Below are 25211 nucleotides of genomic sequence, written 5' to 3'. Positions count from 1 at the left end.
CCGGCTGTGGGAGCTGGGGGCGTGGCCAGCGCGGCGAGGACCGAAGAGCTCCGGAAACACCCGAACGCGCTCGGGCCCGGGAACCTCCAAGTGGTCGAATGGTACAGCCCAAGAAAACGGGGTAGAAAAGACACTTGACCAAAAGGAGCGCTCTGGATGAAGAAAGGGGAGCAGGGGGAGTGTGACGAACTCCTCAAAATCCACTTGGGGTGCCTCTGACCCAAGTCTTCTTTCACCCCTGCCCACCAACAAACTCAGACGTTAGACCCCCCAGTTTTTTTTCTTTTTTTTTTTTGTAAAGGTGGCTTTTATTCACTGCCAGCTCCAGGATGGTAAAGGGGGTGAGAAGTCATGCACACAGCCTTGGTCTAAGCCTCCAGCAGCAGCAGCCTGGGCTGGGGTGGCTGGGCAAGTGGGCTGGACAAGTGGGGCCACCTGCAGCTGTGGCCAGACCCTAAGCTCTGTGCTGCTGGGGTGCCCTCCCCGCCCCGACACCCCGTTCTCAAGGGGGCAGGGCCGTGGCCACCCCATCTCGCTGGACGTGCAACATGACTTGGTCCCCAAGCTGACGGAGCCAGCTTCCCACCTGCTCGAGGCTGGCTGAGCCACGGGGAGAAGCTGCACGGAAAAGCGCTTTGGCACACAAGAGGCGCTTCATAGTAATAAATAGTTTTGTAAACACAAAGACACTGGAGGCAAAGTGGGGAAAGCCACTTCCCCTAGGAGCCGCACACACGGGGGGCTTGAACTGTCACCCCGGGGGAGGGGCAGCTGGGACACCTGCTGTGGCGACATGGGAGTTGTCACAGGCACATCACAGCGGGGGGAAAGCCAGCTTGTCCAGGACGGAAGCCTGCACCCTCACACACACACACACACACACCCAGCATGGGTGCCTCGCCCACACCTGCTCCTGCAGGCTGTGCTGGCCTGGACGTGCCCATTGCAAAGGCCAAGGCATGCTGACAGGGCAAAGGCCTGGGGTATCTCTGTCCTGCTCCAGGCTGAGCTCAGGTCAGACACACACACACACACACACACACACACACACACACACACACACACACGGCTAGCCAAAGTGCACGTCTCAGCCGAGGGGGCGTGGCTGCAGATGCTATGACCCGCCTCCACCAGGGCCACAGCGCCTCCCAGTCTGGCTATTGCTTATAAAAAGTAATAAATTAGTCATGGGGTAGGGGGCGCGGGAGCCGCTGCTATTTACAATGCCCTTGTCCCCTGACACCTGTCGCTCCCTATTCTAGAAGGCTCTTGCCCCTGGAGGCAGGTGCCAGAGGCCCCCGTACGTGACCTCATGGAAACAGCAAGGTTGCACATCAACAAAGCCAGGCCCTCCTTGGAGGCCAGGGCGGTGGGACTACCAGTCTCCCCCAGCAGCAGGTCCAAGGTCTCCTGGGCCGGCCTCGGCACCTTCCACGGCTATCTGCGGCACCGAGGCCGGCGAGGGCGTGCTGCCTTCCTCTGGGGGCTCGTCGAAGCTCACTTCCTGCACAGCCTCCTGCTTCTTGAAGGAATCCCGCCGCTCCGACAGGTGCAGCCGACGCATGATAACCAGCTCGGAGGCGGCGTCGGGCCCCCGGCAGCTGCCACGCCGTCCCGTCTCGCCGTCCAGCCGCTCGCCCGAGCCCAGCTTGTCCGCCGACTGGCCCCGGCGCAGCAGGCGAGGGGAGCGTGCAGGTGCCAGTGGGTGCCCGGGCAGGGGCGACGGTGAGCGGGGTGGGGGTGCAGACACGGGCGGGCAGGCCAGCGGGGAGGGCGGGATACTGCTAGTGGATTTGCGGCGGCCCGTCTTGTGGCGGGGTGGCCCCAACTTGGCAGCCAGGCCGTGCAGGGAGCTGGGCCGGGTGTGGCCGGTGGCTGGAGAAGCGGGGCTGCTGGAGTTTGGGGATCCGCTGGGGGGGGACGCGGTATCTGGGGATGACAACAGGGTCTTGGGTCAGGGTGACTGGCCTCCATATCCCCCCATTCTACCAAACTCACCTGCTAATGGCCCTTGTGTGAGCTCCTGCCCCCCCATCAATGCCCTAACTGCCATGCCTTCTCTTCCAGCCTGTCCCAGCCTCTCTCCTCTCCCCTCCCGAGCCTTACACTAACCCAGGAGGCTCAGGTTGCAGGTTGAGCTAGGTCACCAGCTAGCTCATCCTCCCCTCTCTCACACCTTCTGCAGCAGCACCGTAGGGTCCCCCTCCATTCTTGGGCCTTGCAGCCACCTGCCTGGGCCCCTCGGATTCCTGGAACTCCCACGGGCGTGAGGTGCACTCACCTGCGGGGGCGTCAGGGGCAGGGCTGCGGCAGGCCGTGGTGGGGCTGGGGGAGAGGCTGTGGGTGGGGGAGCCGGGGAGGCTCTCGCTGGAGGACAGCGAGTGGTGGAGGCCGGAGGAGAAGCTGCGGCTCGTGTGCAGCACGGAGGACTGCTTCGAGATCTTCTTAAAAAGCGACTTTCTCCTGGGGAAGAGAAACCTCAGGGCTCCAGAGCCCCGCCCACGTGGCGACAAACCCCGCCCAGCGGCGGCAAGCCCCTCCCGCTCGGCGGCAAGCCCCGCCCCTCCGGCCGGCCGCGCGCATGCGCACTCCCTCCCCGGCCCCGCACCTGTCCTGGGTCTCCCGCCGGCGGCTGCGCTTGCTCCTCCGCGCCATGCGGCCCTTGGCCACGTTCTTGCGGGCGGGGCCCACCTTGATGGATGTGTTCTCCAGCGCCGTGGTCCGCAGGGATATCTTGTTGCCGCTCTGGGGTAAGGAGGCAGGGAGGGAGGAAGGGTCAGGGGTCGGGGGTCCACCAGGATGATGGCCCCACTGCCTGCAGGCACCCAGCTCTCCCATGTCTCTGTTCCATCCATCCACCAGCCCCCACACCACAGCCTGTCACTCACTGGGTCCAAGACACGCCCACCCACACCTGTCCATCTCTCTCGGCCCCTCCTCCTCCCTTGAGCTCCCCCTTGCACCCCCAAGATGCACTCCACCCTGGGGAGCCCCTGGGTCAGCTGGGGAGGCCACGCACAGGTCAGGATAGAAGACCCAGGAGGACCCAGGACGGGTGAGCGTGGAGGGGCACGCACCTTGAGCAGTAATTCCACCACGTCCCTGTGCACCAGGCCCAGCACCGACTCGCCATTGATGTGGGTGATGAGGTCTCCGGCGCGCAGGCCTGCCTCCTGGGCCGGGCTTCCGTCCTCCACGCTCTGGGGGCAGGGACAGCACATGGGGACAGGGTGTCAGAGAGCCCGACCCTCCCTCGCAGGCCACTGCCCGGGGTGTCCAACCCCGCGGACGCACCCAGACCACATGGTGAACGGTGTACACGTCGCTGTCGCCCATGTAGACGCGGATGGCGCGCAGGCTGAAGCCGTATTTCTTGCCCGAGCTGTGGATGACGATGGGCGGCCGCAGGCTGCCGCACACGGGCGACGGGTCCCGGCTGGGCGACGAGTCACGGGAAGATGGGTTGGAGGAGAGCGAGCGCGGGGACAGGGGGCTCATGAGGGGCCCACCGCTGCCGTCGTCTGCAGGGTGTGTTGGATGGGGGGGGGGTTATTAGTGCGAGGGTCCGCCCCAGCACATCCCTCCCCCAGGCGCAGGTGCTCCCGGCACATCCCTCCCCCAGGCGCAGGTCACCTGCAGTGATGATGAGCGACAGGGCAGACACAGAGGCTGACTTGGGCACACGGCCGCTGCTGCCTCCGCTGGTGGCCTTGGCCTTGTCAGCGTCTCTGGGTCCCCCGAGGCGGCGGCCCCGGCCAGCGTCTGGGGGCCTTGGGGTGGAGTGTCGGGTGCCCGTACTGTTGCTCCGTAGGCGGGCACGGCTGAGGGCGGCTGCGTCGGCTAGGGAGAGGTGAGAAGCTCAGCCTGGCACCCCCACGTCTTTTCTGGTACCCATGCCAGCCTCCAGGTCTCTCTTCACACCCTGGACCCTGCTCTTTGTCTTAAAACCTTGGTTAGGAATTCCCACTGTGAGTCCCGGCAGCCCCACTTCCCACCCAGCTCCCTGCCTGTGGCCTGGGAAAGCAGTGGAGGACGGCCCAAAGCCGTGGGACCTTGCACCTGCGTGGGAGGCCCAGAAGAAGCTCCTGGCTCCTGGCTTCAGGGCGGCTCAGCTCTGGCCATTATGGCTATTTGGAGAGTGAACCAGTGGATGGAAGATCTCTCTCTCTCTCTCTCTGAACTCTGCCTCTCAAATAAATAGTTAAATCTTTACAAGCATCAGCACACCATCTTGGTTAGCTTCACCAAACTCCTGCTCACCCTCAGAAACCCATTTCAAACAGCCCCTCAGCTCCCCACCTACCAGAAAGCCCTGGAGGCTTGGGCGTGACTGGTGTGGCTGGCGGTGGTGGCGGCTGGGGGTCTGGCTCGCCTAGCACGAAGACAGGCCTTTTGGTGTCACCGGGCGCCGGGCAGGCCCCCTCATCTTCGGATGAGAAGGCAAACTTGGGCATGGTATCCGGGCCGATGGTGCTTAGCTGGCATGGGCTGGGGCCGCGCTCGGGCTGGCACAAAGACGAGTGAGAGGAAGAACCTGACGACGTCCAGGACCGCAGGCTGCGGGGGACGGAGACAGAGGGGTGGGCGGTCACCCTACGGGTCAAGGGTCAGGCCAAGACCCACGGGGGCGGCCCTTCAGCATACACCCGGCCGCCCCATTTACCGGGTGTCAGCGCCCAGGCGGCCGCTGCCGTCCCCGTCGCCCGCCCGCTCCCAGCCTTCCTCCCGGTCCTCGCTGAAACTCCTCTCGGCCAAGTTCGATGCGGTCTGCACAGCCAGGAACTCAGAGCTGCTGTAAACCTGGGAGGGGACGGGAAACAGCAGCCATGGTGACCCTGGGGAGCGGGGGTCCAACAGCTGCCAAGAGCCACAGGGGTTGGAAACAGGAGCCCATTGCAAAGCTGGAGCCATGGAGGCCGGGTGGGGCTGGGTGGGGCTGGGTGGGGTCTCCTGGGAGGGGAGACGTTAGGAGGAGGTGGCACCCAGAGCCGGAGGCTGTTCACTGTCTCCCATGCGGGTGGCAGGGGCCCGAGTCCTCGAGCTGGCACTCGCTGCCTCCCAGGTGTGCCCCTGCAGGGAGCTGGGGCATCGACCCAAGGGCTCTCCTGTGGGACCCACACCATTCTCTAGAGGGAGTTTTCGTTATTCTTATTAGCCATTGCCTGACGCGCCAGCATCCCATGTGGAAGCCCCGGATGCAGCCCCCGGCTTCACCCTGCAGCCGCTGCGAGCATCTGCAGACCGAGCCAACACACTGCAGCTCGCTCTCTCCTCACTCGGCCTTTCCCGCAAAACCAGCTGTGGCGGCCCCACCGCAAAGCGGCCCACCTTGCTGAAGCGGTGGGAGCAGGAGGAGAACTGCGGGATGCCGGTGGACTCCTCGTCATTGGTCTCGTCGTCCTCGGAGCCCAGGTGGCGGTACCGCTCCGAGCGCGCTGCAAGGGCGAGCAGGTGTCTGTGCCACAGGCGGCTGCGGGGCTGGCGCTGTGGCCACAGGACCCCCACGTGGGGCCCTGAAGCCAGCCTGACTGGAACCCTGAGCTGGGGACTGAACATCCCAACTCCCTGGCCGACTCCTGCTCTGCTAACATTGGCCCTGTGTGCAGGACGAGGCCCCGTGTGTGGGACACAGCCCGCTTCCCCGGAGGGTCACGTAGCTAGCAGCCGCTACGTTCGGTGCCTTGGTTTCCCCTGCTGAATTCCAAGGAGGGGCCCTGGGGTCAGGTCAGGAGTGTTGCAAGGTGTCAGTACCCTGCTTCCAAACCTTCAGGACAGCCCCGCCTCTGGCCGTGCCCACACGCTGCCATGGCCGTGCCCATACCCTGGCCCAGCCCCCACTTACTGTCGAAGTAGCTGGTATCATCTTCGGCCTCCAGCTGTGGCACAAACTCGGCCTTGTGCCGCAGGAGGCCGGCCCAGTCCAGGCCCCAGAAGAAGGCGTGCTGCTTGACCTCGTGGGTGCCCCCTGCAGACGTACCACGCTCAGGGCTGAGGACCACTGCCTGCCCCGCAGCAGCACCCACCACCTCTCTGCCCCTCTAAGACGCACACCCCCAAACAGGGGTGGCCTGAGTTGGGGCGGCGGAGGCGGCAGGCCTGGCTCCTCCTCCGTGACCCCACGCCCACCCCCAGGGGTAAGCGCCCACCCAACCAGCCTCACCGGTGCCCAGGCGGTCCATCGGGCTCTGGCGTAGCAACCTGGTGATGAGGTCCTGGGCATCGGCAGGGAGGGCATCGTCCCCTTCAGGCCACATGATCTCGTCTGAGAACGGGCAGAGGCAGGATGGGGGGTTAGCAGGCTGGGAGACCACGGTTGGCACTCCCACACCTCACATCGGAGGGCCTGGGCACCATCCCAGCTCCGCTTCCGATCCAGCTCCCTGCTGATGGGCAGCTGCAGGTTCAAGGGCTTGGGCACGTGTAGCCACATGGGAGACCTGGGTGGACTGCAGACTCCAGTTTTTGGCCATGCCCAGTCATGGCGGTTGGGGGCATTTGGGAAGTGAACCAGCAGTGGGTAGAGTCTCTCTCTCCCCTCTGCCCCCTCCCATCACTCCCATCAAGCACCCCAGGCTGGTCCCACCTGCCCATTTTTGTCCTGGCTGGGGCCTCTGCCCAGAGCTCCACCCCACCAACCCCATCTGGTTCTGCAGCTCCTATATATGCCCCTGCTGGGGAAACCCTGATCTAAATCAATCACCATGCCCACCAGCCTCGCCCCCACCATGCCCACAGCCATGCCCTCCTCTTCAGCCACGCCCCAGCCCCTGACCGAAACAGGCACGCACCGCTGACGACCTGGCCGAACAGCTCCTCGGGCGTGTCTCCGAAGAAGGGCACGCAGCCCACCAGGAACTCGTACAGGATGATGCCCATGGCCCACCAGTCCACCGGCTTGCCGTAGCCCTGGCGGAAGATGACCTCGGGCGCGATGTACTCGGGCGTCCCGCACACCTGTGCCAGAGGCCATGGCGAAGCTGAGGCTGCCTCCCTCATTCCAGGGTGTGGCAGGGAGGGCCGGCCACGGGAGACCGTTCTAGAATCATCTCGCGTTTACCACGACCGAGTCTGCTGGGGTCTACCGCCCACCCACCTGCTTGTCCACGAACTCCCGCGCGTCCTTCTCAATGTGGCCCTCGTAGAGGTTGGTAGCCATGCTCATGAGCCCAATCTTGGACAGGCCGAAGTCGGTCAGCTTGATGTGGCCCAGGGAGGTGATAAGCAGGCTGTGGGGGCAGAAGTGGCAGTGGGTGGCACCCCCTCAGGCTGGGGGGCGGAACCTGCCAGCCCTGACCACGCCTCCCGCTTGCAGAAGCCAGCCTGGGATGTACGGGGCGCTGTGCCCAAGGGGTACAGGCGTGGATGTCCTGGGCACGCCGCTACCCCCACCACACAGAGAGCCCGGGGGCCTTAGGTCACGGGACATCAATCAGTCATGTGTAGGCACCTGCTGTGTGCCTCTGATGTGGCTACCACACGTCTGTTAGGGGCCATCCCGCAAAGTCCACAGGACAAAGTATGAAAAACTGCTGTGTGTGAATGTCCAAGCTCTTTTCACGCCTTCTTATTACTGTGACAGCAGAGAGAACTGGGCTACATCCCAAATGCCAAAGCTGGGCCAAGCCCAAGGCAGGAGCTCCATCTGGGTCGCCCACGCGGGTGGCAGGCCCCCAAACACTCGAGCCACACGGCCCGGCTCCGGCCATTGCGCTTGAAAACCCTCATACAGCAGACACCTACTAAATGCACAGTCCTCTGTATACAGCAGGTGTTCGGCAGGTATTTTTTCTAACCCTGACCCTTCTCACCTCCAGGGAGAGTTCAGCGGAGCAGGGATGCAGGCTGCCCGCCACCTGTTCCGCCCCGGCCCACAGCCACGCCCTGCCCGTCACATGCACAGCCCCGCCCCCAGGGCTCACTTGTCCGGCTTGAGGTCTCGGTGCACGACGCCGTAGTTGTGCAAGTACTCCAGCGCCAGCACTGTCTCAGCAAAGTACATGCGGGCCATGTCCACGGGGAGCGGGCCCATGTGCTTGAGCAGTGTGGCGCAGTCGCCGCCTGGGGGGTGTGGGGTAGACAGGGTCAGGCTGCACACCACCCTGCAGAGGGGTGCACTGTGTCCACACAGCGTCTGTCCCCCACCACCACCAGTCCCGGGGTCAGCAGAGCGGCCTCCCACCCTGTATACAGCTGGTGCCTAACGCCCCCCGGGGTCAGCAGAGCAGCCTCCCACCCGGCATACAGCTGGTGCCTAACGCCCCCCGGGGTCAGCAGAGCGGCCTGCCACCCTGTATACAGCTGGTGCCTAACGCCCCCTGGGGTCAGCAGAGCGGCCTCCCACCTGGTATACAGCTGGTGCCTAACGCCCCCCGGGGTCAGCAGAGCGGCCTCCCACCCGGTATGCAGCTGGTGCCTAACGCCCCGAGCCTACCTTCCACGTACTCCATGACCATGCAGAGGTGGCGGCGCGTCTCGAAGGAGCAGAACATGCCGACCACGAAGGGGTTCTCGGCGAAGGTCAGGATGTCTCGCTCCACAAACACCTGCTGGATCTGGTTGCGCAGGATCAGGTTCTGCTTGTTGATCTTCTTGATGGCAAAGCGCTGCCGTGTCTCCCGGTGCCGCACCAGGTACACGGCGCTGCAGGAGGAGGGGTGGGGCTCGGGCTGGAGGCCACGCCCACTCCACCTGTGCCCAGGGGCGGGGCATCCAGACAAACCCCGCCCACTCCCAGACCCACCTGTGCCCAGGGGCGGGGCATCCAGACAGACCCCGCCCACTCCCAGACCCACCTGTTTCCCCCAGGGGCGGGGCATCCAGACAGACCCCGCCCACTCCCACACCCACCTGTGCCCAGGGGCGGGGCATCCAGACAAACCCCGCCCACTCCCAGACCCACCTGTGCCCAGGGGCGGGACATCCAGACAGACCCACCTGTGCCCAGGGGCGGGGCATCCAGACAAACCCCGCCCACTCCCAGACCCACCTGTGCCCAGGGGCGGGGCATCCAGACAGACCCCGCCCACTCCCACACCCACCTGTGCCCAGGGGCGGGGCATCCCAGCCAATCCCAGCCCAGAACCCCATCTGTGGGACCCTTCACCTGGCTGCACCCTCGTGGGGGTCCTGCCCCTCGCGCCCCCCAAGGCTGCAGCCTCCTGCCCCACAGTGCTGTCCCTGTCTCCTGGCCTGCATGTGTGAGCCTGGGCCTCAGCCGTCCCCGTGGACATCTGAGAAATGGGCCCATGGCGGAGGGGACTCACCCATAGGCACCGTTGCTGATGAGTTTAATGGTCTCGAAGTCGCTCTCGCATGGCTTCCTCCGTGACGGGCCAACCAGGGCCCGGTTCTGGCGGCAGGGAGGGAGGGGGGAGGTGTTTAGGACCCTGCCCTGCCCTGCCCTGCTCTACCTGTCCCACCCCCAATCCCTTACCCCAGTCCAACTTATCCCAGAGTCTCTAGCCAGCTTCCAGGTTTCTGAGTTTGGATTCAAAGCATGCTTTCCTTCCTGAAAACTCCTACACATCCTTCAAAACCCACCTCCCCAATGTCCCTCTAGTGCTGCACAGCCTGACATCAAGAGGAGGATGCCGCCCCACATACTGGTATTGTCTCCCCCAAAGTCACGGGTGCCTGTTGAGCACCCCTCACTCTGGTCACTCGTGTCCTCCTGGTCTACCCTGGAAAGTGGAGCTCCCCGCTTCCACCGCAGCTCACCTCTGGGGACTCAGGGGCTGGCGGCTGTCCTTCGTTATCCAGGTGACACAGCGGCACAAACTCTACAGGGTGAGGGAAGAGCTTTGGATGATGGGATCCCCAGCCTTGCCCCTCCAACGCCCAGCAGCTTCCGGAAGCTTCCATGGCCCACCCCAGGCTGGGGCCCAGGCAGGTACCTGACCAGTTCCTGGGTTCAACCCAGAGAGGCTAAGGAACCTTCTAGAAGAACCAACAGGCAGCCCCCGGCTTGGGATGGCTCAGCTGGAATGGAATGCAGGCTGGCAGCCAGGGAGCCCCCAGGCCTCGGCGCCTCTAGTGGGCAGTGCGGGGGCAGGAGCCGCGATGAGGACAATGGGGTAAGTGTCCCATGGCCACGTGGCCAGCCTGGGCCTAGGACATGGGATCCTGGGCCCTGGGCACTCCGGGAAGGGGAGCTGCTGCCACTGTCTGCCTTCTCCACTGCCCACAACAGTCGGCCCCACGTGCCATGGCCACGGGCACCCTCGGCTTGGAACCCCTGCTGGGTCTGTGACTTCGGCTTCTGCCGCTTTCCACGGGGGCGGGTGTCGGGGCCCACAGCCTGGGTTCAAATCCCAGCTCCACTTTCCACCCAGATCCCTGCTCAAACGCATTCCAGGAGGCAACAGGTGAACACTCCGGTGCCTGGAGCCCTGCGTGGGACACCTGGAAGGAGCTCCTGGTTCCTGGCTTCAGCCCAGCCCAGCTCTGGCTGTTACAGGCCCTTGGAGGAACCGAACTCAGGGCTGCTTGGGCCCAGCCAAAATCAGGAGCCAGAAGCTTCTTCTGGGTCTCCCGTGTGGGTGGCAGGGCCCCAGGCACATGGAGCCATCCTCTGTTGCTTTCCCAGCAGGGAGCTGGATGGGAAGTGGAGCAGCCGGGACTCGAACCGGCACCCACCTAGGATGCTGGTGCTTGAAGGTGAAGGATCAGCTTGTTGCGCCATGGCACGCCCCCTCCTCCTACCCACCCTGCAAGGCACTTAGCAGAAATGGGGCAGCCGGGATTCAAACCGGCCGCCTGACATGGGAAGTGGGTGTCGCTGAGCTCACCTCGCATCTCAATTCAAACTTGTGCTTCGGGGGTCCTAGCAAGCCTGGCGTGCGCCCCGAGGCCTTGGCGTGTGCCCCCACCCTGGGAGGCTTACCCTGCAGGGGGTCCTTGGTGAGGCCCAACTGCTCAATGATGTACTGTGGCAGGTCCGTCTTGATGCCCTGCCCCTCCCGAGCCTGGCCCTCAGCGGCCTCCAGCAAGTGGTAAAACTCTTCCGGGTCGAATTCCTGGGGGTACACGGAGGGCAGGAAGCTGGTTGCTTGGGGATCAGCTGTGCCCAGGGCTTTTGCACGGAGCACAGCCCCGGGACCCCCTTCCCAGCCCTGCACCAGTGGAAAGTCGCGTGGGAATGCCAACAGGGCCGGCCGGTGGCTGGAAGCGGACTCACCAAGCACTCCAGCAGCCGCGCGGGCCGCGAGATGATGATCAGTAACTTGCGGACCAGCTGCACGATGAAGCCCACCTCCTCGCTGTCCGAGCGCTCGTGGGCCTGGGGGAGGAGGGCGGGGTCTGTCAGGTGTAGCCCCGCCCCCGTGCCAGCGTGGCCCCGCCCCGCATCTCCCACCCCCCACGCACATCCTGCAGCAGCCGCTCCAACTTGTCCTGCATCTCCAGGAAGTAGCGCGAGGTGACCAGGGCCTCGCCCGACTTGGCCAGGCAGTCGCGTGCCAGCTCCATGATCTGGTGGTGGATGAAGCCCAAGACGCCGTCCGCCAGGCCCAGGCGGGCACCGGGCGCCCAGGCCGCCAGGAACTCACGCAGGCGGCACTCCATCTGTGCCGTGGCCTGGTGTGGGGAGGCACGGGGAGGGGCGACAAGAAGGGGGTGGCCAGGGATGGTCAGGCCTGGGCGGCGGGGGTCGGGGTGGCCAAGCCGCCCTCCCGGGATGCCCGCCCGACCAGGGGCTGGGGGTCCCTGCCATCCACCCACTCATGGGGGAGACCTGGATGGCGCGCCGGCGCCCTTGCCCAGCCTGGGTCACGCTGTTAAGAAAGCATCGACTGGGGGTCCCAGGGAGCGGGGTCAGCCCTGCCCACCTTGGGGAAGCGTTCTCGGTACACATGGTTCATCATGACGATCTCATTGTCGAAGGTCCCTGTGGCGCGTCCCGGGCTGCAAGGCGACAACGACAGGTGTCACGACGATGGAGCCCGGGGCTGTGGGGTACGGGGTGGCGGTTGAGCCAGGGAAGAGGCGGTCCCTGGCCCACCTGAGGCTGCGGGAGCGGGGGCGCAGGCGTGGTGAGCGGCCGCCCTCCTCGTCCACCACGCTCTCCGAGCTGCGGAAGTGCTTGGCCAGGAAACGCAGCTCGTCCGCCGTTGGCTGGAACGGAAGCTGGTGCAGCCGCTCCCGGGAGGATGAGCTGGACTGTGAAAGGAAAGGAGCAGGAGGAAGGAGATGGGCAGGGCCCCAGGGTCACGGGCAGGCAGCCAGCACCACACTCCAGACCCCTGTAGCACCCCCTCTGTTCCCCAGGTTGCCTGCTGCCAGCTTTCAACAAGCTTGGCTCCTATACATCCCTCAAAACCCCACATGCTATGCCCTCGCCTTCAGGAAGCCCTCCCTGGGGCTGCCTCTCTTGGTGAACCCCCTATCTCGGCCTCCAGCTGCACTCTGAGCTGGAGGGGTCCTTCAATGGGGACATGCCTACATTTTCTTCAGGTTCCCCACGCTGCCTAGAAGAAGGGATAGGAAGGGGGACAATGGGAGCAGAAACAGCCAGGATGTTTGCAGCTTGACTAAGTGAAGACAGTTTGGGGGAAAACACACCCAACAGCCATTCCCCCACCCAACCCCCATCTTGGTCTGCATACCGAGACGGTGGAGCTGGGTGTGTTGGTTCCATAGCCGGAAGACGGGAGGGAGGCCAGAGACCATCTTCTGCCGTCCGCCCTGGAAGACAGGGATGGACGGATGGACGGATGGACGGATGGACGGACCTCCTTGGGCCCCTGAGGGGTGGGTGGCTACCCGAGCCTGCCAGGGAGCCCTGTCTGGGGCATGGGGTGCGTGTCTGTCCCCTCTGGGCTGCAGCCTCCCCGTTCCTGGTCCTGTCTGAGGCACGTATACAGTAGGCGTCCCATAGGTGTTGATAGGAAAGGAGGCTGCTGGTAGCGGGCAGGGCTTCCCTTCTCCCCGCCCCTGAGGGCGTTACCTGTCGGCCAGGGAGATGTGGCTACAGGCGTCCGTGTGTGTGGGTACCAGAGGCGGTGACCGTGCAGGGCAGGGGCCGGGTGGGGTGGGCGGGGGGAACAGGTGGATGAGGAGGCAGCTCCTGCCCCCAGCCCCGGCTCTCGCCCATGCTGCCCATGCCACCCGACCCCTCCCCACAGCCCCAGCCCCAGGGGAGCCGCTCACCTCCGGGCGAAGGGGAAGTTGGCAGCGGCAGCGGCAGCCGAGAAGTTCCGGGGACTGTCTAGGGGGCTGCTGCCTGCTGAGGAGGAGGCAGGGGGTAAACTGAGTCAGTGGAGGAGGGAGGCCCAAGTCCTGGCACCTGCCCGTCCACCCACCTGCCCGCACTCACCCGTGGGGATAGATAGCGGCGACAGGGGCCGGGAAAGCGTGGGCGAGGGGGTCCCCACTGCCAGGCTCTTGCGGCTCCCACTGCGGCAGCTGTAGCGGGTGGGGGAGGAGACAGGGTGGCGTGGGGGTGGCGTGGGGGTCAGCTGAGGTCAACAGACCCACTTGCCCAGCGCACGGGGCTTGGGGAGAACAGGAAGTGAGCATGGCCCCTTTTCCCATGCCACCTTCAGCCGGGCACTCAACATCAGTCGAGCCAGGCCTCACCACTGCCAGGGGGACCCCGGGATTGCCCACCTCTCTGTGCCCGACACCCCACCATATCCTTCCACTTGCACCCTCACATCCCTGCCAACGAGAGGTGGTCCCCCACACCCAGATACCACCCAGCGACCAGGCCTGCAACCCTTGGACACTGCACGGCTTTCAAGGTGAAGGCATGAACCTTGCAGGCTCTCAGCTCCCCCACCCCCTCCAGGGGCCCTGGCCTCAGCCAGGGTCGGGGGACCCTCTTTGCCCTGCCCCCATCACCTTGGCAAAGGGAAGCAGGGAGCGCCACCCCTGCCACGCCAACCCTCCCTCCCCCGGAGCACAGTCGCCCAGCAACCGCTCAGCTCCCCAGTCAAGTGCAGCGGCCCACACACCCCCCAGCCACCAACGCAGCTCAGCAGTGACAGACTGGGGTGAAGAGGAAGGCCGAGCCCTCCCATCCTGCAACAAGGGATGGGGGTCTGGGGGGGTGGACAGGGGTCACACAGGCACACCAGGAGGAGGAGGAAGGGCTGTTATGCTGCTGCCAAGGACCCTCAGTTCCCCCCCTGGAGGACTTGGGGTGCTGGGGACCCCCATGATGCACCTCGCTTCAGTGGGTACATGACAAGGATTCCCAGGAGAGGTGGTGGGGGGAGGGATGTGGGGACACAGAGCAGGCGGACGGGGCCAGATGCGCCCCTTACGCAGACTGAAAAACTGAGGCCACGCGCCTCAATCCGGCAGCCCCCGGGGGTTTGAGGCACACAGCGAAGCAAAAGCGAAAGCCACAAACCCTGCACAGCACTTCCGGTCGCTCTCCCAGCCCACCCGTCCCGCCGCCCGAGGGGGCCCGTACCCCTCCTGGCCCCCTGCCTCACTTGCAGCTCCCCAGCAGGGGTAGGGAACACGCCGGGGTTGCCCCCTGCCTCCCCCGGGCACCATGCTGCCCACCGTTTGTTCCAGCGCCCCTGGGGAAGCGGCCCTCCCTCCATCTGGGGTCAGCTTGGGTGCTGGGGGGGCTCCAGGCTGGCCCAGCCGGGCAAAACATGGGCGTCCCCGGGGTCAGCATTCCAGCCCCTCTCCCCCCAGCAGCCAGCGGCCGCGCACACAGGGAGCGCACGGCGCGGCCTGGGGTCCCAGAGCCAAGCAAGACGTGGGGTACGCCAGCCGGGGCGCCAGGAGGCTCCCCACCCCATTCTCGGAAAAGGGGGAAGGAGACGCCCACCGCCCCGGCTCCCCCACCCACAACACTCCATCCACACCCGCCCCCGTTTCCGCCGGGCTGCGCGCGGGCCGCGGCGATGGGCGCACAGGGTTCGAATCCCGGCTCCGGCAGGAGCCCCGCGGGGCCGCCCCGGGCCCCCAGCACCCGCGCCCGGGGTCGCCCCCGGCCCCCAGCACCCGCGCCCGGGGTCGCCCCCCACCCTACCTCTTGGAGCGCTGCAGCAGCGCACCCTTGGCCAGGCGGCTGCGATGGCCCGGAGCCGCCACCGCCGTCCAGTAGCTGGGATCCGACATGCCGCCGCCCTCCCCGCCCTGCGAGCTGGGGAAGGGGCTGCTGGGGTCACCCCGCGCTGCAGGGGCGACCCCCGAGGGGGCGGGGGGCACCAGCAACGCCGGACGACGAGGAAGCGCGCGCCCGCGCCTGCGCGCGCGCCCCGGGAAACCCGCCCGGAGAGCGCGGGGGCGGGGCGAGCGCGGGGGCGGGGCGTCGCCATGGCGCCGGGCGGAGGGGCGGGGCGTTGCCATGGCGCCGGGCGGAGCGTCGCCGCGGCTGCGGGCGGAGGGGCGGGGCGTCGCCATGGCGCCGGGCGGAGGGGCGGGGCGTCGCCATGGCGCCGGGCGGAGGGGCGGGGCGCTGGTCGCAGCTGCAGGTGACGCGGAAAACCCATTTTCCGCGGTTTTGGGATTTTGGGCGTTTTGCTTTTTCCCCTCCGCGCCCTGAGCTCGCCCGGCGCGCTAAGCCTTTCAGCACCCAGAGGGCCCCGCCCGGACGGAGCCTATCAGGCCTCCACACGCCCCAGGCTCCTGGCTTCAGATCAGTGCAACACCAGCCGTTGTGGCCACTTGGGGCGTGAGTCAATGGACAGAAGATCTTCCTCTCTGTCTCTCCTCCTGTCTGTATATCTGACTTTGCAATAAAAATAAATTAAAGCTTTTTCAAAAAGAAATAGATTAACTCTTTCTAAAAAAGTAAAGATAATGTGGAAACAAGGTCTCACCCCCCTTCCCCTAGTCCTCGACCCTTCCCGCCCTGATCCACTATCTCAATCTTATCAAAAATGAAATTTTAAACATTTAAAATAAACCCTTGCTTTGGCCGTGCTGGAGCGTACTCAGCTCCCTGCCTGTGTCCTGGGAAAGCAGTGGGGGATGACGCCCTCTCTCACGGCTCCTGGCTCCAGATCGACTCAGCTCAGCCCATCATCACCCCAACTTGGGAGCTAACCAACAGGACTTGTATTCCCACAGGGTTGGGCTGTAGCACTGTTGGCATGTTGTGGGCCGGGGGCAGGCCTAGCTGGGTTCTCCAGCACACGCTGGTATAACCCACACACTGGGTTGCAGGCCAGCCAGGCTAGGCTGCAATACCAGCTGGCAAATGCTGGGTGCGAGTCCTGTCAGGACTGGTAGATGCAAGCTCCAGAGCCTGGCAGATGAACTGTGGGTACTCTACTGCCTGGGTGCAACTCGCATGGTGAGCAGGAGAACCAGCGCTATGAGTGGGCCAGGATGATCAGGACAGCAGCACCCATCGGCGTCTGCGAGGGCTGGGTCTGGCTGACACCCATGGGTGCACACGAGAGCCAGCTGGGATGTGGGACAGATGGGTAGGCCACAGCACATGCTAGCATAGGCAAAGACCAGGTCCATGGGTGGGACTGGTGGGCGGTGATTGGGGTTCGCCCAGACTATGTCGCTGTACCAACTGGTATGTGCAAATGCTGGGCCTGTGGCAGGCTGGGCTGGCTGCGGCATCTGTTAGCTTGTGTGACATTTGGGCCCAAAGACAGAACTGCCGAGGCAGCTGTACCCACTGGCATGTGTGTTGGCTGACCCTGCACTGGCTGGCTGGCGGACACCAGAGCCAAGTCGGAGGTCACCCCAGGTCAGGCTTTTAAGGCACAACCCGAATATTGTTGGACTTAAAACTTGCTCTCAACCCCAGTGCAATGAAGCTGACTTTTCAGAACTATCAAAACCACTCCAGCAGCCCCCTCTGCCCCTCCTCCCCACATCGGGGTCTGTCCCCCATCCCCGGTGCTGATGTAGTTTGTCAGCCAGGAGGGGTATCCCTCCTCATCCTCCCCTGCATACACAAGAAAAAAATTTAAAAGTCTGAAAAATGTATTCTTCCTATTTTCTTCCATACCTGACATTCCCTGTCCTAATCCCACACGGGCGTGTAACCCTCTCAGCTATGTAAACAACAGTTAAAACAAAATTTAGGCCTGGTGCGAAGACCCAGTGGCCCATCCTTGCCTGACACGCACCAGCATCCCATACGGGCGCCAGTTCGAGTCTCGGCTGTTCCACTTCCCACCCAGCTCCCTGCCTGTGGCCTGGAAAAGCAGTGGAGGACGGCCCACAGCCTTGGGACCCTGCACCCACGTGGGAGACCCGGAGGAGGCTCCTGGTTTCAGATCAGCTCAGCTCTGGCCATTGTGGTCACTTGGGGAGTGAACCAGCAGGTGGAAGATCTGTCTGTCTCCTTTCTCTCTATAAATCTGCCTTTCCATTCAATATAAACACATCTTTTATTTTTAAGGCTGTGGAGTTGGCGTTCTGGGGACCGGCCCAGTGGAGTGGTGACAGGGGGGGACCAGGGGGTGGATGGGGCTGCAGGGACACACGTGTGTCCTCCCTGCCGGGGTGCACAGCTGGACAGCTGGCAAGGTGGGTGTCCTCCTGTGGCCTGGCCTGAGGCTCTGGGCTCTGCTCCCCCCTGCTGGCAGCTGCGCCATCCTGCAGCCTCTGGTTTTCACTCTGCCGCCGCTCCTGCCTTCCCTGGGAACCTGAAAAGTTTATGGTCGTGGCCTGGGGACTTCAGCTAGTCTGAGGACGCCAGTTCAAGCCACGTGCATCCCACATTGGGGCGGGCCTGGGCTTGCGGCCCCCATGCGTGCCCTGGGCCCCTGTCACCCCGGCTCCTGGGTCAGCCTGGCCCAGTCCCAGCTGGGTGCACTGACTGACAAACTCCACCTTTGTTCCTTTCGTTTAATCAGTGGTTCCCTGCCTGCCTGCTGGAGTTAGACAACAGCAGCCTAAGGACTGCTGGGCCCTGAGCGCCTCCCCGCCCGGCAGGCGCCTGTCTCCCTGCAGTAAGTCCATGAAGATGAACAACTGACAGGCCATTGAATTCAAGCTAGCCTTCCCTGCCCAACACTGCCCCTCCTTAACCCACACCACAGCTCACAAGGGTGCCTGAGGTCGTCCCCGGCTAGGGGGCAGCTCCAAGGTGCCCCCTCTACAGATTCCTAATGCCCCAGGCAGCCTGGGACCCCCTGGCTTCCAGCCAGCTGGAAGTAGAACGGGGTGTGTGTCCTGGGGAACACGTAGCTGGCACTCATACCACCAGGCTCCTCCCCTAGACACCCACACACACTCCAGAGTTCCCACGGGGGACGCCCAGGCTGGGGGTGTGCCTTCTGTGTCCCAAGGTGCCAGCCCAGGAGGCCAGGGGGTCACCTGAGAACCCTACACCTGCTCCGGAGTCCCACCCTCAACGTGCGCCTGTCTGGTCTTGGGCCCCCAAGGAAAACAATGTAAAGAACTAAAATTCTTTCTCCCCTTTCCCTCGACACACACCCCCCATCCGGCCCCGGGTGGAGCCCCCAGCACTCTTATTAGGAGGGTAGACTGAGCTCCGTGTAGACAGGCCTGCAGCTGGGGGCAGTGGGGAGCAGCTGGGAGAGGCGCAGGGCCGCAGCCAGCCCTGCCTGCCCAGCTCCCCGCCACCCTGGCAGCTGCCACTTACCTCCAAGGGCGCAGGCCCGCTGAGGGGCTACAAGGGCTGCGCAGGGAAGGGCTCCGGGTGCTGGGGGACAAACTACAAAGACAGAGCCGGCCGCCCCTGTCTGAGGTCTGGCCCAACGCTGGGCTCACCACCACCACCTCCGCCCTGCTTCCCTCCTGACAACCCCAGAGGGCTCCCTGCAGGCGGCGGCCCGTGCCTAGACCCGAGGCGCAGGTGGGGCGGGCTTTGGGTATCCCAGTCCTCCTCGGCCCTCCCTCCCCGCCGCCCTGCGCAGCACTCACTCGAGGGTCAGCGCGGGGATACGCAGCTTATCCCTGCGGGATTTCATCCCGATTCCCGCCCCTTGCTCCACGTCCCCCGGGGGAGGGGGTGGCGCGACTGGACACAGGCCGGACTGACTGCGCGCTCCCGGTTGGCGGGGGGCCGGCGAGCCTCGGGGCGCACGGGGGCGCACGGGGGCAGGCGAATCTCGGGGCGCACGGGGGGCGCACGGGGGGCATACGGGGGCGCACAGGGGCGCACGGGGGACCGGCCTTCCCCGGCCGCGGGGCGGGGCTCGGGACCGGCACCTGCGCGCAGGCCTAGCCAGGCAGGAGGGAGGAGGGGTCGTCTCGCCGGGGAGAGAGAGGAACCCTGCCTGGCTCGTCCCGAGAGGAAGGGCGGCCGCGATTGCCCCATCTGGACCGCGCCCTCGCCAGGGCCTGCACGGCCGCAGTCACTCCACCCTCGCTCGGCGCGGCGGGTTTCCGCCCCGCGCATCCCCGCGCATCCAGGCCCTGGCTGCACGCAGTTCCCCGCGTCCCGCCCACCCCGTGGCAGGTGCACAGACCCCACGGGCTCCGCGCTTGGGCCGTGTCCCTCCCCGTACCCCGGAGGCGGACCTGGCCAAGGGGACAGGGAGTGGACAACCCCCAGGGCTCGGCCCAGGGCCCAGGACTTTGGCCGGGTCCTCCTGGCTGCCCGCAGCGGGGGTGGGGGGCACAGCAGGGGACTGCGCGGCTGCCTGGTGAGCCCCGTCCCCAGCTGTCCCAGATTCTGCCCCCGAGGCCCCGCTCCATCCAGCCAGCGCCCCCACATCCGGCCCTGGACTTGGGGCGCCCCCAGCCCCTCAGCTCCCGCTCACTCAGGGCGCACAGACCCCACGATCACCGCGCCGGCTCATGCCATCCCCCCTCCCCGCGTTGCCCTTGCACCTGTGTTCTCCACGGTGATCTCCCCCGAGAAGGCCCCCCAGTGCCCAAGGCCACCGCTTTCTCCTTCTAGGAATCCCCTAAACACCAAGTTCCCCAAGGACACGATTTCCTAAAAGGAATGAGCTCCCCATCCCAGGGAGTATTCAAGCTGCCTGGGCAACCCCCCGCCAGCCGCTGGCACCCCAAGTTCTTGCTGGGCACCCCCCCACACCCAACTAAGGGAGGGGTGCAACCCCCAGGCAGGGACAGCAGAGGGAGGAACTACGTCAGGTGGCAGTTCATTGGCTGTCCAGGACCAGAGGCCACGCCCTCCCTCCACACCTGCTGGAACTTACCCACGGCCGCGGCGGGGCAGGCTCAGCTCTTTCTGAAATGAGATGAGATGGGGGTTCATTGGCAGGAAACGCCGGCCCCCTGCCCCACCCCTGCCAGGCCCCCTGCCCCTGCCAGGCCCCCTGCCCCTGCCCCTGTCAGGACCCCTGCCCCTGCCCCACCCCTGCCAGGCCCCCTGCCCCTGCCAGGACCCCTGCCCCTGCCCCACCCCTGCCAGGCCCCCTGCCAGGACCCCTGCCCCTGCCCCACCCCTGCCAGGCCCCCTGCCCCACCCCTGCCAGGACCCCTGCCCCACCCCTGCCAGGCCCCCTCCCACCTGCCCCACCCCTGCCTGGCCCTCCCCCTCCCCTTCTCTGCCTGGCCCCCTGCTCACCCCTTGCCTCATTTAGAACCTTGGCCCCTACTCCTGGTCCTCCCCAGCCTCCAATCGCTCTCCCTCAGCTCCAGACTCCAGCCCCTCCCCTTCTTCCAGGCCCCCCCACCCCGTCCCCCCTCCCCCTGCCTCCCCACCTGCCACCCTGTCTTTGAGACCATTTACCTTCACAAAGAGGGGGCCCAAAGTGGCTACACACCAATCCCTTTTACTTTGGGGGCCTGGTGCAAAATCCTCGGCTGACATGCACCAGGATCCCTGTGGGCACCAATTCAAGTCCCGGCTGCCCCACTTCCCACCCAGCTCCCTGCCTGTGGCCTGGGAAAGCAGTGGAGGACGGCCCACAGCCTTGGGACCCTGCACCCGCGTGGGAGACCCGGAGAGGCTCCTGGCTCCTGGCTTCAGGCTGGTTCAGCTCTGGCCATTGTGGCCACTTGGGGGGGTGGTGAAGCAGCAGGTGGAAGATCTTTCTCTGTAATTCTGCCTTTCCAATAAAGATAAATAAATCCTTACAATGGGGCCTCAGCTAGCTGACCTGCAGCCAGCAGGGGCATGCTCATTGTACACCAGGCAACACACTCCAAGCTGGAGGCCCCATGCGACCCCAGACTGCCCTGAGACCATGTGACCCCGGACTGGCCTCAACACTTTTTTAATTCTCCAAGTTCTTGCCTGTGTAGCAATATTTCAAAAATCTGGGGACACGCTGAACTCGGCCGCCTCTTCTTTTTAAAATTTATTTTTATTGGAAAAACAGATATACAGAGAGAAGGAGACAGAAAGAGCTTCTATCCGCTGATTCACTCCCCAAGTAGCCACAATGGCCAGAACTGAGCCAGTCCAAAGCCAGGAGCCAGGAGCCTCTTCCAGGTCTCCCACGCGGGTGCAGGGTCCCAAGGCTTTGGGCCGTCCTCCACTGCTTTCCCAGGCCACAGGCAGGGAGCTGGGTGGGAAGTGGGGCTGCTCCCATATGGGATGCTGGTGCGTGTCAGGTGAGGACGGGCCCACTTCTTACGGCAGCCCCTCTCTGGCCACAGTTGTGATGTGGACATGCCTGGCAGGTGGCGTCTCCATAGTGGATACAGCCTCTCACTGGTTGGAAACTGAGGCCTGACCAAAGCTGCCCGCCCACCTCTCACTGGGTCCCAGGATGTCCCCTCATCGGTGGCCACCCCCCCACACACACAGATACACATTGGGGTGGCAGTGTTAGGGACAAATGACTATTTTTATTTTGGTGGGCTCCAGGCTGCCCACGTCCCTCTGGGATGGTCACCATGGCAACCGGTGACATCACCATCCCCCGCAGCCCCGGAAGCTGACAGGCGCTGGACCAGCGACCCGGCTGGGCTGCGGGGTGGGGCAAGGCTCAGCGGGACAGGCAGGGATGGGTGGGTGGAGCTGGGATATCCGTTCCTGGCTTCACCCCTGCCTCACTTGGTTTTAGAACTCTTCAGAGCTCAAGATGGGCTACCCACAAGGCTGCAGGTCTTTCAGCTGCTTGCATACCCCTGGGGACAGGGAGCTCAGTGTCCTTTGTGGGAACTGCCTCGGTTGCTCCTGGGACGTGGCGGGGTGGGGGAATGAAGCAGCAGAGTGCAGCCCAGGGCTTTGTTGGGGTGGAGGGGCGAGCCTCAGTTTATGAGCTGCAGCTGGTTTGTAGAGGCAGGCAGCTGCCCCCGGCTGCCTGCACCCGTTCTGCAGGGAGCTGGACCGCCTCCAGAGCCATCCCCCCCAGCCCCATCCACCCGTCTCCTCCTGCGGTGCCATCTGCTTCCCCAGGCGGCTGTTCCCGAGGGGCGGGCCTTCATCAGCGGGGAGGGCGCTGCTCCCAGTAGGGTTAATACGCTGACATCTGAAGCCTTCCAGGGCACGGAGGGGAGATTCCTTAGCTGTGGAGACAAATTCCTTCTGGCTCTTTTTTTTTTTTTTAGGTGGGGTGGGGGCCCTGATATTATGAAGTTATATCCTCTGAGGAATAAAACTGCAGCTTTTGCAAAGTGGAGGGGAAGGGAAGTCACGAAAGAGTAACAGCCACAGACTGTGACACCTGAACTCAAACTCCCGCACAGGGCCAGGGGGTGGCCAGGCGAGTCCCGCCTCCGCTCGCCCCGCAGCCAATCGCCCTAGCTCCAGCTGCCTGGGTTGGCCAATCAGTCCGGCTGGAGGGGGAGGGGGTCCTTGCTCTTTCCCACCCCCCCCCCCAAGCTTTATGAATTGAATCTTGCACTTTTAGCATCCTTCGCAGCCCCCGCCCCCTTCCTGCCTGGGGAAGTCTGATTGGCTCGCACCCAGCAGCCTGCCTCCTGATTGGCTAGGGTGCTCCCATCGTCTCCTAGACAGGCCTGGCACCTGCTGGCTGGCACCCCTGGCGCTCCCCTCTCTGAAAGTCTTCTGGAAAATTCGATGCGTAGCGGTAAGCAAGCGCAGAGGGAGAGCGCGTGTTGTTGGGGGGATTTGGAAATCAGCCTCAACTTCCTGCTCCCCGTCACCCCCCAACTTAGCAGCTGCAGAGAAATCTTTCCATTCCCCAGATAGGAACCCACTACTCTAGAAACTTCTACAGCTCCTCAGGCATCTTCGGGATAAAGTTGAAATACAAAAGAAAGTCCCGGCACCACCTAGGGACTCTGCTCCCGCCCCAAGGCGAAGCGGCAGCTTGCAGCCCCAGCTTCTCATCCCACAGGGGGCAGTTCTGCGTTGTCTGTTATCTGTGTTACCTCTTGCCCCCCCCTCCGTCCCACCTCAACCCCACACCTCCCTGGAGGAGAGGGGACCAGGGCCATGGGGGTCTAGAGGACTGGCCAGCTCTGTCTACATCCAAATCCTGAGCTCTGCCCCCCTGCTGGGGGAGGGGGGAGACCTGGATTGGGGCGGGGGTGGGATGAGCCTTCGTTTTCCCCCTGCAGCACTGGTGGGATGCGCCCTCCGGGACTGTTGGACCAACCGCCCCCCTCCAGTGGAGCAAGTCCCACTTCTGACGTCAGCAGCACCCCCATCCGCCTCCCCTGGAGGCGGCTTCCCTATTTTAAGAGGCTGCGGGGGGTGGGGGGGGGGACTGGTAGGGAACAGGGGCTCAAAGCAGAAACCCTGCGCCCCCCCACAGCACCCCAGGGTGCCAAGGCCCACTGCCCCCTGCTCTTTGCTCAGCTCTCCTCTCCCACCCCAATCCACTCCCCTCTGCAGACCAGGGTTGGGGTGGTCTGCCCTCCCACTACTCCGCACACAGCTCCCCCCAGTGTCTCCTCTAGTTCATGGGGCTGTCCAGACGCCAGCCCCTCCTATGCCTCCTCACCCAGAGCCCCCTTCCTGCACTCCAAAGCCACCCACCCAAGCCACCCGGGGGGGTCCTCCTGCACGTCCTGAGCCTGGATGTCCTCCCCCGCCCGCACCAGGACTGAGCCCTCTGTTGCTCACATCTGCCCGTCCCTGCAGCTGGGGACACAGCCCCTCAAGCAGCCCCCGTGGACAGATGCCACCCAGCGAGGGACCAAGGCCTCCCCGGGGGGAGGAGGGGTGCTGCACAGCTAAGTGTCCACTTGCCGGGCACCCGCTGACACCCAGGCCGCAGCATGTGTGTGTGTGGAGGGCTCAGAGCTCATGGGGGGAAGCCTGCAGCCCAGCGCCCACCGAGAGGTGGCCAAGGGCTCCCTGCATCCCACGTGGGCCACCCCGGAGCAGGTGGCTGTTTGTTTTCCTCTGGAAGCCTTACTTTTGCTGTCTGACACAGGCAGCTGCAGGCAGCCCCGGGCGCTGCAGGAGCGGCCAGGGGAGGCTGTGGGGCGGGAAGCGGTTAGGGACCTGAAGGCAGAGCTCGGATTCCAGCAGGACCCTCCGGGTCAGCCGGCGGCGGCTGCCTGTGGGGAGGGGAGGCCAGCTCCCGGACGGGGCTCGGCCTGCCTCGGTTTCCCCCCCTGTCAGCAGGGGTCCGCGGGGTGGGGGAGCCCCCAGGCCCGGCGCTCTCGGCCTGCCTCGGTTTCCCCCCCTGTCAGCAGGGGTCCGCGGGGTGGGGAGCCCCCCGGCCCGGCGCTCTCGGCCTCCGTCTGCCCACCCCCCGAGTCCCCCAGGGGCCTCACCTGGAGCCCGCGGCGCCGCAGGAGGCTCGGCTCGTCCATGGCCCCGCGCTGGCCGCCGCCGCCCGGGCACGCGAGGCGCCGCCTCCCTGACGCCGCGGACCGAGGCCATCAGACGCCGGCCCCGCCTGCTGCGCCTCCTCCTCGGTGGACGCCGGCAGGCCCCGCCCCCGGAGAGCTGGCCCCGCCCACAGGGAGAGCTGGCCCCGCCCACAGGGAGAGCTGGCCCCGCCCACAGGGAGGGCTGACCACGCCCACAGGGTGAGCTGACCACGCCCCGGGGCTAGCCACGCCCACTGGGAGTAGGGCCACACCCCCGGGAGCAGGTCACGCCCCCACAGCAGGAGCATGACCACGCCCACCGGGAGATGACCGTGTCCCGGGCGAGCTCGCCACGCCCACTGGGAGCGGGCCACGCCCACATGGAGAGCTCGCCACGCCCACTGGGAGCGGGCCACGCCCCTCCAGCCAGCACTGCCCACCCCATCCTGGTGGTCGCCCTCCGACATCTCTGGTTTCCTGCTGGGGTCACCTGATGCCCAGCAACGCAGGAAGACAGAGCCATCGCCCACCGGCTGGCCACCCCCAGCCCCCCGGGAGCTCCAGCCTGGTCTCCCACGCGGGTGCAGGGTCCCCTGTGGGCCGTCCCCTGTGGGCCGTCCTCCACTGCTTTCCCAGGCCACAGGCAGGGAGCTGGGTGG

The 25211-nt window shown here is 65.1% G+C and overlaps 1 protein-coding gene across 12 annotated transcripts; it reads right to left on the bottom strand.

Annotated features, from left to right (window-relative positions):
* Positions 1 to 5: 5 nt before the first annotated feature.
* On the bottom strand, positions 6 to 24581 carry MAST3 (microtubule associated serine/threonine kinase 3). 12 transcript variants are annotated; one of them, XM_040990684.1, is made up of 28 exons: positions 18820 to 18991; positions 18539 to 18610; positions 13313 to 13401; positions 13147 to 13222; positions 12944 to 12964; positions 12603 to 12681; positions 11999 to 12156; positions 11826 to 11901; positions 11365 to 11574; positions 11177 to 11278; positions 10883 to 11015; positions 9718 to 9779; positions 9264 to 9349; positions 8432 to 8640; positions 7920 to 8058; positions 7094 to 7226; positions 6789 to 6954; positions 6161 to 6262; positions 5843 to 5965; positions 5329 to 5435; positions 4664 to 4800; positions 4304 to 4557; positions 3634 to 3840; positions 3295 to 3521; positions 3078 to 3200; positions 2582 to 2745; positions 2282 to 2463; positions 6 to 1929 (listed from the first exon to the last, which is right to left on the bottom strand). In XM_040990684.1, the coding sequence occupies exons 1-28, from the start codon at positions 18864 to 18866 to the stop codon at positions 1376 to 1378; spliced, it is 4038 nt and encodes a 1345-aa protein (XP_040846618.1). In that variant the 5' UTR covers positions 18867 to 18991; the 3' UTR covers positions 6 to 1375. The 12 variants fall into 12 exon arrangements, with proteins under 12 accessions (XP_040846618.1, XP_040846622.1, XP_040846627.1 ...); XM_040990686.1 differs by having other exon boundaries at positions 8 to 1929; positions 2609 to 2745; positions 13147 to 13219; XM_040990691.1 differs by lacking the exons at positions 18539 to 18610; positions 18820 to 18991 and adding exons at positions 20067 to 20098; positions 24514 to 24581 and having other exon boundaries at positions 9 to 1929; positions 2609 to 2745; positions 13147 to 13219.
* Between the last annotated feature and the right edge of the window lie 630 nt (positions 24582 to 25211).

The sequence above is a fragment of the Ochotona curzoniae genome, unplaced genomic scaffold, assembly GCF_017591425.1.
Source record: "Ochotona curzoniae isolate NIBS_2020 unplaced genomic scaffold, NIBS_Ocur_1.0 contig_605, whole genome shotgun sequence".
Taxonomy (NCBI): domain Eukaryota; kingdom Metazoa; phylum Chordata; class Mammalia; order Lagomorpha; family Ochotonidae; genus Ochotona; species Ochotona curzoniae.
Note: the sequence above shows the minus strand (reverse complement) of the source record. Positions and strands in the feature narration are given on the sequence as shown.

Coding starts and splice junctions, on each gene's coding strand:
- MAST3 (XM_040990684.1), bottom strand. CDS start 18,866: ATGAAATCCCGCAGGGATAAGCTGCGTATCCCCGCGCTGACCCTCGA. Junction 5,966..6,160: donor GATGGACCGCCTGGGCACCG/GTGAGGCTGGTT, acceptor GTACGTCTGCAG/GGGGCACCCACGAGGTCAAG. Junction 5,436..5,842: donor TGATACCAGCTACTTCGACA/GTAAGTGGGGGC, acceptor TCGCCCTTGCAG/CGCGCTCGGAGCGGTACCGC.